This window comes from Labrus bergylta, chromosome 5 (assembly GCF_963930695.1).
Source record: "Labrus bergylta chromosome 5, fLabBer1.1, whole genome shotgun sequence".
Lineage (NCBI taxonomy): Eukaryota > Metazoa > Chordata > Actinopteri > Labriformes > Labridae > Labrus > Labrus bergylta.
This window is the reverse complement of record NC_089199.1, coordinates 1,096,976-1,112,456: the sequence shown is the minus strand read 5'-3', so window position 1 is coordinate 1,112,456 and position 15,481 is coordinate 1,096,976. Positions and strand designations below refer to the sequence as shown.

Genomic DNA, 15,481 nt, shown 5'->3' with positions numbered 1-15,481 from the left:
TGCTTGGACGGTTTCATCAAGTTCAGCAACACTAGACACCTTCTTGCTCTGAATAATTTTTAAATATTACAATTTAAGGGTAATAATTGATTCCACAATAAAATTGCTGAAATGTCTTTCTAGTTTGAACTTATGGCTTTAAGAAGATGCATAAATTGGAGCTTGGAGATGTGATAAAACATTAAAAGTAACAGCTTTTATTCAACCTCAAGGGGTCTCAACTCATATTTTTCAAAGTTAATAAACTGAGAAATTGACCTCTTCACATTTTAATTGTGAAAGCATGAAGGCAATCATCACAGAATGTCAGTCTTTAACAATAATGCACTTAGAACAGTTTATCTTAAGTGTTAAACAAAAAACAGCTTCAACACAGAAAACAGCTGTAATGACAACAAACACATTTCTATAAACGACAACACAAAGAAAACACTTTTAGTGAGCTTAATCCTTTTCCTGTTTTACAGGTACAGAGGGAACAGAGGCTCAAAGTATGAGCATGCTACAGGTTGTGCGTCTGACGGATGTTTAAGGTGTCTCGCAGCATCAGGTCACGGAGTCTCCAAAGTGCATCTGCCATTGTCTTGTGGGCCCCTTTACTCTTAAGCCAGTGGGATGGTAGTCTGCTCTCTTGCTCTTTTGTCAAACGCACATCTTGTTTTTTAACTGAAAGTAAACAAATAAAACATTAAAAGTACAAGTATGGGCATTTTCACCATTGTGATTCATTTGTTAGGACGGATGTTGATATATACTGTATATTTTTGTTTTTAAGTTTTTCCTTAAAATGTAAAAATATGTATTATACCATAAGAGGACTATCAGTGACTGATCACAAAGAAAGCCACAAATCTACTGTATGGACAACTGCTCATATTATATTAAGTGTTGTTACTAAGTTAGACAAACAAGACTTAGGAGAACATATCTCCAAAGCTATGTTAGCTATTTTGATTAGCTTTTCTTAATCTCTGAAAATCAACAAACAAACTTAACCTGAGAGAGTGTGGTCCCACTTGCTAATGGTGGTGGACTCTGCTGTTAGGCCCTCAATGTATCTGAGGTACGCCTCAGAGTGGAGCAGTCGCTGAGTCTTGGCTGGTGGGGATACAAACACTGGGGTGGAGGGCTGCTGGGGCGCAGGTTGTCCCATGTGGCCTTGTCCTGGGTAGGGTGGTGGAGCTTGCTGCCCTGGGCCCAGCAAACCCATCTAATGGATACATTGTAAAAACAGTATTATTGCTGATTTTCACTTCAGTACTCCCACAGCATTTCAACTTCATCATTAACTTGATTTAATTAAATCACAGTATGTCTTCAAATGTCACAAGTATCACATATGGGTTCTACATGTTTGTAGATTAGGGCTTTACACACAAGGCTGCCATCAAAGCAATGAGGGGTTTAATGAGGGGCAGAAAGGAGGTGTCCAGACTAGTTCACCCTATGGCCTCTCTGGACATTCTACAAGCCAAGATGTACTGTATGTTGGACGCAGTACTTTTCTCTTGTAAATTGAGCTTTAGAAAGATGGGAAATTTAAAGTAGCACACTTTAAAAATTTTACATACTTTTTAAGACGTGTCCACTTTTGTATTGGCACCAGAGAGATTTTTCTTTAGGGATTCTGAATATAAAATGTGCTAAATTTGTCAGTTGGACTTTCCAGAATAATTCATAATCTTGGAATTGAAGCAGACGTTGTGAAATTGATGATAAAGTTTAGAAAGGGCGGAACCTCAATAAACTTACCTTTTAGTCAACCTAATCTATTTCTTGATGTTATTCTGGAGTCTCATTTTCATCTCGAAACACATTCAGTAAATTTGTCTTTCATTGTTAGCAAAATGTATCTTCTTTCTGATCTTTAAATGGTTTGCATAATTACTTTCTTAAGGCGCACTCACACTTGGCAATCTGTCAGTGCCCAAGCACGTTTGACCCCCCAAAGTCCAGTTTGTTTGGATAGTGAGTGCTCCATACACTTGGTTGGCCCTGGCACAGTTGGAAGAGGTGGGCTTCAGCAGGTACGGGTCTGGTATTGGGTAACTGTGCAGAGTGTGAGTGTACCCTTACAGAGTCTTAATGCTTACCTGTGATCCATGTGTGTTTCCTGCTCCACCTGCCAAGCCCGAGACCCCTGTAGTGATATAACCATCAAAAAGACAGTCAGAAGAGCAGCAGGCCACTTGACAATTGGTTCTTTGAAAGACTACATAAATTCAGAATTAAAATTTGAAGTGTAGTTTCAACCACATTTCAATCCTTTTGAGTCTCAATAAAGCATATATTGCTTTAGCTATCAGGTTTCTTTGTTTTGCTAATTAGAAAAATTAAATTTCTCTTAATGACACATTACCAATGAACTTACTGGTAATGAGCAGAACAAATAGCAAAGTTCCAGTTGAGGCTTTATTCACCCAACTGATTAGTCATCAGCTTAAAGCCCTCCGCCTATTGGTACAGGTAGCCCCTCCAGCAAGTCAGACTGGTAGACAAGAAGCACGCCGTGGCAGGTTGGGGTGGCCATGAAAGCACTCTTACCAAAGTACTGCATTCCAGGAAACCCAGGCAAAACGGGCAGGAGATGTTGGGGGAGGAGAGAAACCCCCATGTGGTGTGTGGGTATGCCAGCCATACTAAACATGCTGTTTATGTGGCCCCGGGAGGGCATCAGAGCTGACCTATATCCTCCCATCATACCTTGTTAGGAAGGAGAGGTGGTAACACAAGACAGCAACATGCATCAGTCATGCATCCACTACTTCACTACCAAGCATGCAGAAACGTGCTCATTCATATCAGACCTATTCAATTTGTGAACTGTGGGCAGAAAACAGACTTTTAATGACCTCAGGTCAGCCCTTGACTCATTTATTTAAAAAGTATCAAAAAATGTAAAAATGAATATTTTAATATTTAAACAATTGGTTTGAGAAGTGGATATTTAGGAGTCAAACTGTTTAGAAAAAGATGTGAGTGCCACATTTTGCGTTTATTAAAACACAAACTTGAAAACCTTTAAAAGTTGAAATGTAAAACGTTTAAAAAACACCTAGCTTGTCCAGGTCCTTGCACTGAATAGGCCTGATATATATGATTTCACTCAATCAACGGATCATTATGATGGATATGAATGAAAATAAAAGCCACACAGATTGATAAAAAGCAGAGGTTTGATACTCATGCACTACCTCTAAGCACTACTTCATTTAAAGGTCATTATTCTCAAAGGGTGCACAGCAAGACACTTCATGTTCGAGCAGCTAGCTTAAAACAGTCAAGGTGTGGGTTTCATAAATTATGTTAGAGGCATCACAATCACAAACATGCTGATATGGGTCTGATAAGGGAACTAAAAATGTTAACACATCTAGCAGCTGAGCTTCTTATTCCAGCCTTGTAGTGTACACTGGGGATCCATCTGTATCTATGAGGGGTTACCTGACACAGGCGTCATGCTGGGATTTAGCATCCCCATGGGTGTTGGGGGAGGTACCACCCCCATCAGAGCCCCTACTGGGGTACCTGCTCTAGGGGACGTCTGATGATGAGCCCTCTCGCGCTCCTGCTGTTCGGCCACTTTAGCTGCTCGCTCTGCAGAACAATAAAGAAGCGGAGGTCGTTGATATTATACGAGTAACAGTTCTTGAAACACATACATCTGAAGCAAGACAAGAATTACACAAGAACAGTTCTGCTCACCTTCATATTCAGCTTTCTTGGAGCCCTCCAGGTTTCTCCACTCTGTGCCAACTAGGCGGCTCAGCTCCCCAAAGGAGAAGTCTGGGTGCTGGGCTTTGATGACTGCTCGCATCTCACTGCTGAACAAGATGTAGCCGCTCATGTTGATTTTACGCTTTGAGCCCTCCTTCTTTGAAAGTCCCTTTATGGATTTCGGTGTGGACTGTAACCAAACACCGAATCATTCACAGACACTTAATGAGCCACATAATGACTTGTTAGTTCATAGAGGAAATTGTATTCATACATCCAGCCTACCTGTGGAGGAGTGTAGGGCATGGTGTCCATGTCACTGGACATGGACGACTGCATCCGAGGAAGAGAGTGGTCCCCAAGCTCCCCATCATCATCCCCAAGATCCTCTAGCTCCTCGTCTGTCATATCAGCAAATTTAGCCTCCAGTTTCTCAATTTTCTTGTCTAGAAGAGGGGACGGCTCCTTCTGGGGCACAATCAGCTTCCTGTAAAATATTCAGAAAATACATACTATGGTATTTATGAACCTTTTCTAACTAAACCCTTATTTTGGAAGAATTGGCTGCCATATTAAGTTACTCTCTCATCTAAGATAGAAACAGGCATGAGCAATCGCAAAAGAAAAAACACAAAAAAATAATGATCTGAAAAGGTTTTTCACCGGAAATAGTAGATTTCATCCTCCACCACTTTCCCTGAGAGAGAAAAGCGCTTAAGACCTTTAAATTTCTTCATCTGCTTCTCACTCTCAATGTAGCGACTCTCACAGAGCAGAATGTTCTCCTCAGGCACTTCAGTTGGCCGGCAGGACAGATAGTCTTTGTATGACGACACCACACACTTCCCTGTGAAGCAAGAAAACAGACTCAGTGGACATGTGTCATGATGATGTCTTTTTACTGCACACATGGTATGTTATATACAGTGCAGCATTTTGTTAAGCAGGAAACTTTCAGTTCAACCAGTATGGAGGGCACCTATGATGCAGGTCATAGGACAGGTCTCCTCCAGGTTGCTCAGAAACACTTCCTTCTTGTAGAACATCTTGGTGGGCTCATGCTCAGTTTCCTCTGGATGAATGAAGATTGGACCAAAGAAGTATCCTGCTCCATCTCGCATCCACATTTTCTCAACCCTGTTGAATTTTGTTGAAAAAGGCTGAATTAAATAACATAGGGACCCTCATCACAATGCTTCTGTGTGAAGCTCCCAATAGTTTCCAACCCTAACACAGTAAAGCGCTCCTGTTTCAGAAATTATTTGTGTCTCATGATCTTCTTCTTCTTTCTTTTAGAAATCCTTTTTAAAATATCCACATTTGTTAAAAAAACTACATTCTTTCAGCCATTAGAATTGAGCTAAGAGTAAGTCGGAGACATGTAATTGTATTTACTCTACCTTCCCACTCGGTGGCGCACTAGCCCATGTGAACCAATGTAAACGCAGTCTCCCACTTTAAGCCACTGGTTGTTGTAGCAGAGCTGTTCATAGTATTGACACCCGGGCTCCCCATTTGTCATATCCATTGGAACGTCCTCCCTCTCCTGCAGACACAGATTGTTTTCCTGAAAATAGTCTTTGTTATTTTATCAGAACTCCTGAAAATATTTAAGGAAACAAAAAACAATATGTGTTCACCTTGTCTACAATAACGTCTGTCATTTTGCTTTCATCTGCCATCTCTGAGGGTTTCTCCTCTTGTTTGGGGGCAAACATCGACGCCACACGGACGACAGGTAGCGGGACCTCTCTGGGAACAAAACGGACTGAGCTCAAGGGCATGGTCCACATCTTGATCTTCTTGAAGGACTTGGACTTGGCAGAGTAGCGAGACTCGCAGACAAAAACATCCTCAGATCTGAAGCCTTCTGGGTGAAGTTTGAAGTACTCCTTAAAACCAACACACCATCCATATGTAGTCAGTGCTCAATATAAAATGAAGACAGTCAGCACTTATCAAACATCAATGAAATAAGAAAGCACTTACCTTTACAAACATGACCACGCATTTCCCCAGAATCTTGCTGACAGGAGCTTTGTTGTAATAGTCGCTCTTAAAAACCTCCTTCTGCAAGAACTTTCTTGTGGCGAGGTGAAATGTTTCATTTGGCCTGTAGAACCAGCAGCCGTACAGCCACTTCTCACCTGTTGTTTTAAGAGGTTAAAAATGAATACATTATACTTTTCCTCACTGTTAATTATTGGTATGTATCAAGTCTGTTATTTGATGATTCCTTGATGTCTCAACTGATATCGGTTCCTGATTCAACTTCCTGCTTTCTCTTTTTTGACTGATTAACAGTCTAGTTATAAATAAGTTCATTTAAAGTCTGAATAACAAAACCTACCACTAACAACTTTCGACATTTGTTAACACAGATGTTGTTTTCATGACATGCTAATTCACATTCAGACTTTTTGGGGCCTTTTTTGCCTTTATTGTTAGGACAGCTGAAGAGGGACAGGAAATGTGGGGAGGAGAGGGTAGGGCACACATGCATCAACACTCTGGTGCCAGTAGTCGAACCTGCCTATGTGGACGACTGTAGCCACTGTATATGGGGAGCCTGAGATACAGACTGAGCTAAACAGATGCACAACTCATTTAACTTTGACTAAGAGCATAACCAATTGTTAAAACAGTAACAAGCTACAAAGAAAAAACACTGAATGCTATTTAAGGGACTTGTGCATCTTATATCTTACACTATCTGGAACACTTTCTAGTAGAAACTCCAAAATGCCTTTCTGAGAAAAAACATTTCCATAAAAAAACTGACCTGTGTCGTCCTGCCAGAGGCGTTCAATATAGATGATGTGAGGCTGGAGGTTTGGCTCTGCAGGTTCCACATACACGTAGTCTCCCACGTGGTACATGCTGTCTTTGAAGCTGCAGTCCTGACTGTATGTGCGCTGCAGATTGGACTGCCACGATCCTCCAACAGTGTCCTCTCTCTTCTCCGCTTCTGGGATTGCACAATTTACTCAGTAAAAAAACAAACAATTTTATGTTGCTATAATCTGTAAAACAATTACCTCTTTTTTCCTCTTCCCTCTTGATTTTGTCTTCTTCAAACTCCTTGGGAAGCTTCTCCTTCTTCTCCTTTTCCACGTCGTTGTGCAGATGTTTGGATGTGTAGCTGAGAGCTGGAGACATCAGGATCTCTCCGTTCTTACACAGTTCATCTCTGATCCGGATAAAGAACTGCTGCAGCTCCACAGCGTCTTCAAAAATCTCTGAATCAGTCCTGTCATAAAGATACGGTGTAGAGCAACTTTGATTTTCTTTTAATAAAATAATTCTATAACATCATTGCATAAATGGATCAAAGGACAGATGATCTGATTTGGGTACAGGGTGGTCGACAGCACTTCACCTGTTCAATCGTCTGGCCTTTTCCAGGACTTCAAACATGTGGTCCTGAAACACATCCAGCCTCTTATAACGCCCTCGATCTACATTAGACCTGATTATCTCAAAATTGAGTCGTGGCTTTTCAGGATTAGCCGGATCTAAGGCGGGAATCTCTGCCAGTGAATCACTGTAGCAACGGCCCTCATCATCTTGGTGACCTAGCACGGAGACAAATAGACTCCGGATGAGTTCCTGGATGAGGCGGGGCACATCAGGCACATGGGTGTCATCTCCTCCTTCCAGGTCCCGCCTGGTTTCCAGCAGCACCCTGTGCAACATGAGAGCATCGCGGTAAATCAAGGACTCGGGCTCGTTGTAGGTACAGGCGTTGTTGAACATGAGCACCAAGTCCTCCACCAGGGCGTCCACATCCTGGTACTTGTTAGCCATCATGTGGCTCTTGATCTTCTCCATGTCCACAGGTTTTTTAATGGCAATGTAGTAATCAGGGAGCTCGGCACGAGACGGCAGTCGGAGGAAGATGGTGCTGAGACGACGTCCCCGTTTATCTGTGTAGTTCTTAACAGCTTCATAAAGTTCATTAAGCTTCTGCTGTAGAGGTGTTAAGTATTTGGACTTCTTCAGAGTGATGCTGTTCTTTCCTGCAACCAAATTAACCATGTCAATAGGAAGAATCTTTTAAAAATGACAGGATTTGTTTGGATTGGATTTGTCCGAGTGAAGAAAAAGAAAAAAGGGCTGACTCACTTATTTTCAACTTGGGCGACATTATGTCATCATCGTCTGTTGCAGGCCCAAGATCCCTGCGTCTGTCTTTCATAATCTTCTCTAGGACATCAGCATCATTGTAGACCTTCAACACAAGAAAGATGTTTTCACAAACAGCTTGTGGTTCCTGGATCAAAAGTTTCTTCTACAGTCAAGTTAACCAGACTCAAATGTATTTGTCTATATAGGAACAACATTTGCTTTTCAGACTTTGAAACATCTCAGAAGCCCTAACAAGTCATTTGTATACTGAAAAAGCATTAATGGAAGATAGATACAAATACCAAACAGATCTACCCGTGAGCCTTCTTCATTGTAGTGTCGAGCATTGCGAAACATCAGCCTCATATCCTCCACCATAGCATCTTCAGTCATGTATTTGTCCGAGCGAATGTTGTGCTCTATGGTCCTGAGGTCCATGGGTTCCAGGATGACCTTGTAGTAGTCGGGATAGTCCTTCTTCGAGGGCTTCACCATGAAAAGGTCACACAGTCTGCGACCTGTGCCGGCTTCTCGAGCCTCACTCACAGAAACTAAGAGAGCCTTCATACGGTTTTTCTTAGTGTTCTTCTTGTGACTGTAAAAACAAAATCAAGTCAACTGTTACTCTACGTCTATGTAGGAAAGGAAACAATACATATGTGTTGTTGAGTGGGTAAAATGTGCAAACCTTTTTCTCTTTGTACTACTGGTGTCAGAAGTGGCAGAGGACAGCATGCTGTCTCCATCATCATCATCTCTCTGTAAAAGCTCCTTCCTCTTCATCTATTACAGATAAGATTGACTTTGAATGCTTCTTAAAACACATTAAACTGAGACAGGCTTAAAGTTGGACTGACCTGCTGGATCTGTTGGAGTTTGAGCGCCCGCTTGTAGATGGAGGAATGAGGAACATTGAAGCGTTTGGCGTTCTCAAACATCCGTGTCAGATCAGAGTCAACGTGCTCAACGCTCTCATACTCATTGTTCTTCATCTTGTTCCTGTGGGGAATTATGGGCTCTCACATTTGGGGAAGGAGGGCACAGAAATACTGTACTGTACAGGTGAGTGCGGTGATGCAGCAGGGGTAGAAAATAAAACAGAAAGAATGTTGGTGAAACAAAGTAAAAGAAATCATTGATAAAACATAAAAAAAAAATAGATAAGAAAGGAAAAGAAGAAGAAGCAGAATGGGTTTCTATCCATGTTGTTTTTGTTATTGATCAAATGGAGGACTAAAGATGCAAGCGAACTATGAAAAATCCCAAATGTTAAACACTGGTTACGAGATTAAAAACAAACTATATCTGCGTTGAAGACGTTAAAACCACCAGGAGGATAAAAAATGATGTCAAAGTCGTTAAGTATGAGTGGTGATTTTGTAGACACTGACACACACAGAGTAAGATCAGTAGATCTGTTATACTTGATCTGGTGGAGGCAGATGGGGTGACTGATCTGGTGAAAGTAGTCAGGGTAGTCCTTCCTGGAGGGCAGCTGCAGGAAAGGCTCAGAGATCAGCTGCCCCTGGCTGTTCCTTGCTCCTCGCACGGCCTCATACAGCTGAAAGATGGGATTAGTCATGTCCATGTTCGAGGTCAAACTCTCCGCCTCAGATTCCCCTTCGTCGTAGTGCACAGAACCTGAGCAAAACAAGAGGAGATAAAAAAGATGGTGACAGAAACATCAGCATCGTCATCAATGCACAGAGCGCCTGATGAAGTGTAGATCTGGAGGTAAAGACAAACCAGAGAGGATGCCCTCCTCATCACTTTCATACTGAAGAGCCATGGTGATAGCTGAGAGGCGGTCTCCCTGAGCAGACCTTCTGTTCCTGAAAGAGCAACACAAGTTATAATCAATAAATAACAGTGCTTATCTTATCCCTTTGGTGTCTCCTGTTTTACCTGATACGCATGCTGGACTTGATTGGTTCTCCGTGTTCCATCTCCGACTTCTTTTGTGAGAAAATCTTTTTGATAGTGTTTGCATCCTGGAACATATGAGCATGTGTTACACATGTTTGTCTGCTTAACTAATTCAACATTAATCAAATTATCTGTTACAAATTCACCTTAAACACCTGTGATCCAGGCTCATTGTAAGTTTTAGCATTCTTAACCAGCAAATCGACATCTTTGGCCATGGCACTGACACTCCTGTAGTGGCCCAACTAAAAGAAAATGACCATGCAAAAATACATAGCCACCTAAGACAACTTATATACAACATATACAAATAAAATCTAATGTATGAGGTGCAATAGCTTACCTGAATCTTTTGAGCAATGATTTTCAGATCTATTGGTTCCTTAATGATGGCATAATAATCAGGGTATTGCTAAAAGAAGAAAGGCAAACTACCCATCAAAGTCAGGTCACTAATTGTACAGAACTGTCCTAAAAGTCTAAATGTTGGGGCTTTTACCATTTTGGAGGGAAGCTTCTGGAAGAGTTCGCTGACCAGGCGGCCAGTGGGCTCGATGTACGACACCACAGCATCGAGGAGCTGCTCGAGGAACTCTTTCAAGCAGGAGGGAGCACTCTGTCACACATAAGTGATCACAATGTTTAGCTGAGGTTATACTGTATTAAAATACTGTATACACACTGATAGGAATATTTGTGTTGACTATTAATGTTGTTCATATTCAAAGATGTTTTAGGGTATACTAGTTAATATTCCAAATTTAAATCTGTCAGTAACATAAGTTTAAGATTTACTTTATTGATTGAATTTCACTGTCAAGGTCAAGATTTCTTTATTCGCCCCCCCCCCCGTCTGAGAAATTTGTCTCGGATACTTGGAGATTGCTGCACAGACAATACATGAAACAAATAAAAACAGCTATTACAAATGTGCTAATCCCTGCTACAAATTACCCAAGCATCTGCTTAAGTATCGGTCGCACCAAAAGTTACAGACCCGCTCATGTTAAGGATTGTTCCAAAGTTCTTACTGCTGTTCAGAGGAGAGAGAAGAGAGGAGAGAGGAGAGAGGAGAGAGGAGAGAGGAGAGAGGAGAGAGGAGAGAGGAGAGAGGAGGGAGGAGAGAGCAGAGAGGAGGGACATCTGAGGAGTGATGAGCAAGGATACACAAGAAGGGTTCATTGAGGTCTTTTACAGATAGACACGGCCCCTTATTGGACATCACTCAATCTCCGCAGCCGATCGCACTTCAATGAAACTTCACAACCTCACCAGAGTTCAATAAAGGAGAACAGAAGACCTTGAAACAGATTTTAAATAAATGTTGATTAAGGGTTGGTATGTGATGAGCTGGGATTTAAAAAAGTGTTTGACATTGGTTTAAAAATCTGCTAATTCCTTTTAATAAATGGAAAGGATCAGTGACAACGCCTTCATTACACTAATAATAATAATGTTTTCTTTTGATGGACAGTTATTTCCCTTATTCAATTGTATATGAAGAGAATTAAAAGGTTGTGTGTTATCAGGTATCCTTAATAGAATGAATACAGGACACATTTGTGCAGACATAAACAGCTGTTAAAGCTGACTGACAGCTGTCATCAGAAACATACGTCACTTCACATGGCGCTTCAGGGGACAGGATTTCTTGTGACTCATAAAAAAAGATTTCCTCTTCCCCTCTCTCCTTCCCTTCATTTCCTTGCATCTCCACATGCATCTCTGGTGGGAGGGACTAAGACGCATGTGTGAAATGCATGGGTGCAACTTAAAAGAACTGAGACACAGCCTCTGATTCAGCATCTGAGTCACATTATATCCTAAAGATGTGTGAGAGGATACAGAGAGGAAAATCACCTCATCTTCAGTGGAACCACCGGGGTTGTCTTGTGCGTCATAGCCATCTTCATCATCCTCTTCATAATCCCCTCGCTGAACAAATTCATTTTTGGTCCGCAGGTAAAGGTCCCACAGTTTACAGGCTGCCCTGTACTCAGGACTGTCAGACTAGACAAAGACAGGCATACAGTGTAAGTTTATTATTGTTTGAGTCTTGTCAGAGGAGAATTTCTGACACTTTGAGACAGACAATAAAGTCTATCCATATATCTATCTATCCATCTATGTACAGATAAAGTCTGATCAGTGTCAAGATTTCATTTCATTTTCTGCCCACAGACATACCGTATATAAACATTTATCGGTTGTTTTACCTTGTAATATGTTTTTGCATTGTTGAATAACAGTTGAAAGTCACTGGTGAGTTGGTCAACATCATCATACTCCTCCATCTTTAATTTCTGCTGGATCTTCATCATGTCAATAGGCTGAGACACCACATGGTAATAGTCTGGTTGATTCCTGTTGTTTGTAAAAAGTGACGATAACAATGAGTATGAGAGCACTGAGCAATGTCAAGTTAAAGGACAATAACCACTCTTCCCTTTCCTCACCTTCGTTTTGGGGCTCTGATGAAGAGCTCACACAGCATCCTGCCCTGGTCATCCTTGTAATCTCTGATAGTGTTGTATAGTTCATGACATACAGCAATCTGCAAGGCAAAGATGAACCATTGAAAATCATCCACTTGCTTTACAATGCCCACTGTTTAATCTTCAGGGGTTACATATTTCTGACAGTATTTTAAAAGCAAAACAATAACTGAAATTTGTAAAATTACAGGATCCACAGTTGGAATGTTTGAGGTCCTTCTCCTCTTTCTCCCAATTGAAGAGACTAACGTTGAAGTCTGGCTATCGTCAAAATCTCCTCCACTCACACTGCTAGAGGGGGATGTTGCTCTTCTTCTTTTCAATGCCATGATAACCCTGATGACAAGACAGAGTTAAGTATCACCACATAAAAAAAGTTCTTAATTAGATATTACAGGAATAAAAAACTCAGTATTCATACTGTATGAACTAAAGAGTAAAATAATAAGTGAGGTTAGGGGCGCAGGCTGGGGTCTGAAGAACCAGCTGATAGGGTTTCTCTTATACACTGTAAATATTAATGGACGAAGCCTGAGTGACATCACCCATCTGTTACTGATCGGGCTTCAGAGGCTCAAAGGCAGCAGCCGCCATACTGGAAATGCTGTCTCAGCCTAACTGTCAGTCAATCAAATAGCAGACTGAGAGCCGGAGCTGAGACAGGTTTTAAGCCTCTACATTAACCTTTCCATCGCGGTCAGCAACCCATAACTATGGATAATATGTATCGTTCATAAAATCAAAACGGAGCCCTTTTTAAAAAATGAACCCCCTGTACAATGTTTGCCTTTGAGGACAATAAATAATTAGACCTATTTTGTTTTTTTGTACCAGGCTGTAAACTTGTTGATTTGTACAGTAAAACTGCTATGTGACTTCTGGGGCTCCTGGAGACAGCCTCATGTGGACCCTGGAAGTACTGCAGGATTTTGCACTTCCACATTGGCTTCATTTTTTAACACCACAGGTTGCCGCTTGGTTCCTCTATATGCCACAATTATTTGCAGTTCCAATCTGAACCTCATTCCTTACAGGTTTTTCACAAAACATTCTTTCTTGTACAATAAAACTAATTGTATTGTTTTTGAAAAATGTAAAGGATGTATGGATCAAAAGGGTTCACTCCAGCAATTACATCTATTGGTATTTTACTGATTATTAGCCTGAGTTCTACAACCTTCCCGTTAGATATTGATTCAGATTCAGATTCTTTATTGTCCCACAAGGGGAAATTTGCGTTGCAACAGAAGCACACAGAAGACAAGAAACACAAGGACAACATCACCATAAAACATGGACCAAAACAAATTTTGAAAAAAAAAAAATCAGACAACACAGCAAAATATAAAACCAAATAAAAACAGCGCAATACAATCAGTCAAGAGCTCATACCAGAATGGAAATTCAAGTCATTAAAGTGCAAAGTGGAGGTGTGCAAATGTGCAATTCATTCAATTCTATTTTAAGTGGTCATATTATGTCAATTGGCACTAGGGCCAAGGGAAGAAATGAATCATTCTCTATCTCAAAGTCACGCTGGATTAACTTTATTGTCTGAGGTTTTATTTGAAGTTGGGTTAAATGCCGATAAAAAATCTCCCCAAATGTCAACAGAATAATGCAATAAAATAATGCTTTGTCGCCCACCCTCTGTATTCACGAGGATTCCCGTTTACTTTAACATATAGATGAAACTACACTAGCAGACCATTAATCAGCCGACATTAATGATGCAGGTATGTCTGGAGGTTTGACCACAACTGTGAAGCAGTCCCTCTCATGTCAACTGGCTGCGCACACAGCATGCGTTAGCTAGCTTAAAGGGCAGCAGCTTGTCCACGGAGGTGTCACTCAGCGTGGACAGGTACAGACCACAGAACAGATAACGTTAGCTACAGGCTGGCCTTCAACATCACCTAGTTTTACAGCCGAGACAAAGGCATCACTGTAACTACGTCTGACGCTACAAAGCTACCATTTTAAAACGACGACACTTTTTGAAAATATATTTGGGTTTATATTTCATTCCATTTGACATAGCTGTGTGCTTACCTTCTATGAGCAAGTTACCATACCCACGAAATCTTAACCATCAAGAAAACCAATCACTTATCGATTTTAGACAGAGGGGCAGAAGTGTCGAGTTAGCGGTAGTTTAAATGCAACTTCCGATTGTGTACCTTCAGAATAAAAGCTTACATTTTGTTGACATTTTTATGAATGTATCTTTTACATCATCTTAACGACAATTCTCTCACTTCTAATTCAATGTGTAATTTCGTAGATATGTTTGTCTTAAAACGGTGATCACATTTGTGTTGAGAATCCCTATACATGGCACAGAAAAAAAACGTGACTTACAACGTTACTGAGAGTGCACCGAGTCTACTAGAGTTCCTGTTGATTGAAGTCGACTTTACACATCAAACTTGCCTCTAAACCTCCTTGTTTTAGCTAACAAGCCACTTCTGCTCCCTACCCCCCTAAATCTAAAACATCGACAAGATAGAGGGGTAGTGAATTTTACCATCTCTTAAAAATATCATGTGAATCTTTCCTATGTGACTTATTGATAACTCATACTTCTTTGTGCTACTGTGAACATACAGTTTCCAATTAAGGCTTCACCTTTTGCCCATAGGATTCATTGAAACATGCCTTATTTCCTGAGATGTTATGCAGAGTTGAGATGTGCAGGTATAGTTGATATTTACTGCTGCCAAGTGACAAAACTTATCCAGAAAACTCTATATGAGAAAAAAGCCATAGGGCCCGAGCACCGACCTCAGAGTAAGGACCCTATTAAAACTGAAGGAGTTATTACGTGCACGAAAACTCACCAAACGTCACCCAAAATTCAGCCTCGCGTGTATATGCATATGCCGCTCATATGTCACGGCAAATACCACTCATATGCGACATATGCGAGACCCGCATGTGCCACTCGTGTGTCGCGGCATATGCTGAGGATACGATACACCCCGACATGCACAGGGGTGTGAGGGCCCTTCATCACCGCTTGTGGTTTTATTGCATGAGATATTGATCCAAGAAACACATGATTATCACCTCGGCTTTTGTAGTAAAATTATTTAACAGTTTATGATGACCTTGATACCTATTGTTCATCAAAATGTTAATGACAGCAAAGAGGTGATTTACAATGCAGTATAGGTGAGTGGCTTCAATCAACATGACCGTTAAAACATTTAATC

General features: G+C 41.0%; 1 protein-coding gene across 3 annotated transcripts; it reads right to left on the bottom strand.

Moving 5' to 3' along the window:
• Positions 1 to 253: 253 nt before the first annotated feature.
• pbrm1 (polybromo 1) lies at positions 254 to 14,424 on the bottom strand. Of its 3 annotated transcripts, none has more exons than XM_020642095.3 (30): positions 14,319 to 14,424; positions 12,455 to 12,602; positions 12,228 to 12,325; positions 11,988 to 12,135; positions 11,632 to 11,781; positions 10,271 to 10,387; positions 10,115 to 10,183; positions 9,918 to 10,016; positions 9,751 to 9,836; positions 9,592 to 9,677; positions 9,270 to 9,486; positions 8,703 to 8,844; positions 8,534 to 8,628; positions 8,161 to 8,440; positions 7,843 to 7,948; positions 7,097 to 7,736; positions 6,756 to 6,967; positions 6,500 to 6,685; positions 5,707 to 5,864; positions 5,358 to 5,609; positions 5,118 to 5,284; positions 4,697 to 4,854; positions 4,381 to 4,564; positions 4,003 to 4,204; positions 3,706 to 3,907; positions 3,445 to 3,597; positions 2,545 to 2,703; positions 2,094 to 2,140; positions 997 to 1,210; positions 254 to 666 (listed from the first exon to the last, which is right to left on the bottom strand). In XM_020642095.3, exons 2-30 carry the CDS (start codon positions 12,593 to 12,595, stop codon positions 503 to 505), a joined length of 4,932 nt encoding a protein of 1,643 aa, XP_020497751.1. In that variant the 5' UTR covers positions 12,596 to 12,602; positions 14,319 to 14,424; the 3' UTR covers positions 254 to 502. The 3 variants fall into 3 exon arrangements, with proteins under 3 accessions (XP_020497751.1, XP_029134776.1, XP_065810587.1); XM_029278943.2 differs by having other exon boundaries at positions 5,118 to 5,263; XM_065954515.1 differs by lacking the exon at positions 2,545 to 2,703 and having other exon boundaries at positions 3,529 to 3,597; positions 5,118 to 5,263.
• Positions 14,425 to 15,481: the final 1,057 nt, after the last annotated feature.

What these genes read in the sequence shown, in the direction of transcription:
- pbrm1 (XM_020642095.3), bottom strand. Translation starts at nt 12,595, where the DNA reads ATGGCATTGAAAAGAAGAAGAGCAACATCCCCCTCTAGCAGTGTGAGT. An exon ending in TCATTGCTCAAAAGATTCAG is followed by an intron (nt 10,017 to 10,114) that starts GTAAGCTATTGC and finishes ATTTTCTTTTAG; the next exon opens with TTGGGCCACTACAGGAGTGT. An exon ending in CAAGAAAGCTGAATATGAAG is followed by an intron (nt 3,598 to 3,705) that starts GTGAGCAGAACT and finishes ATTGTTCTGCAG; the next exon opens with AGCGAGCAGCTAAAGTGGCC.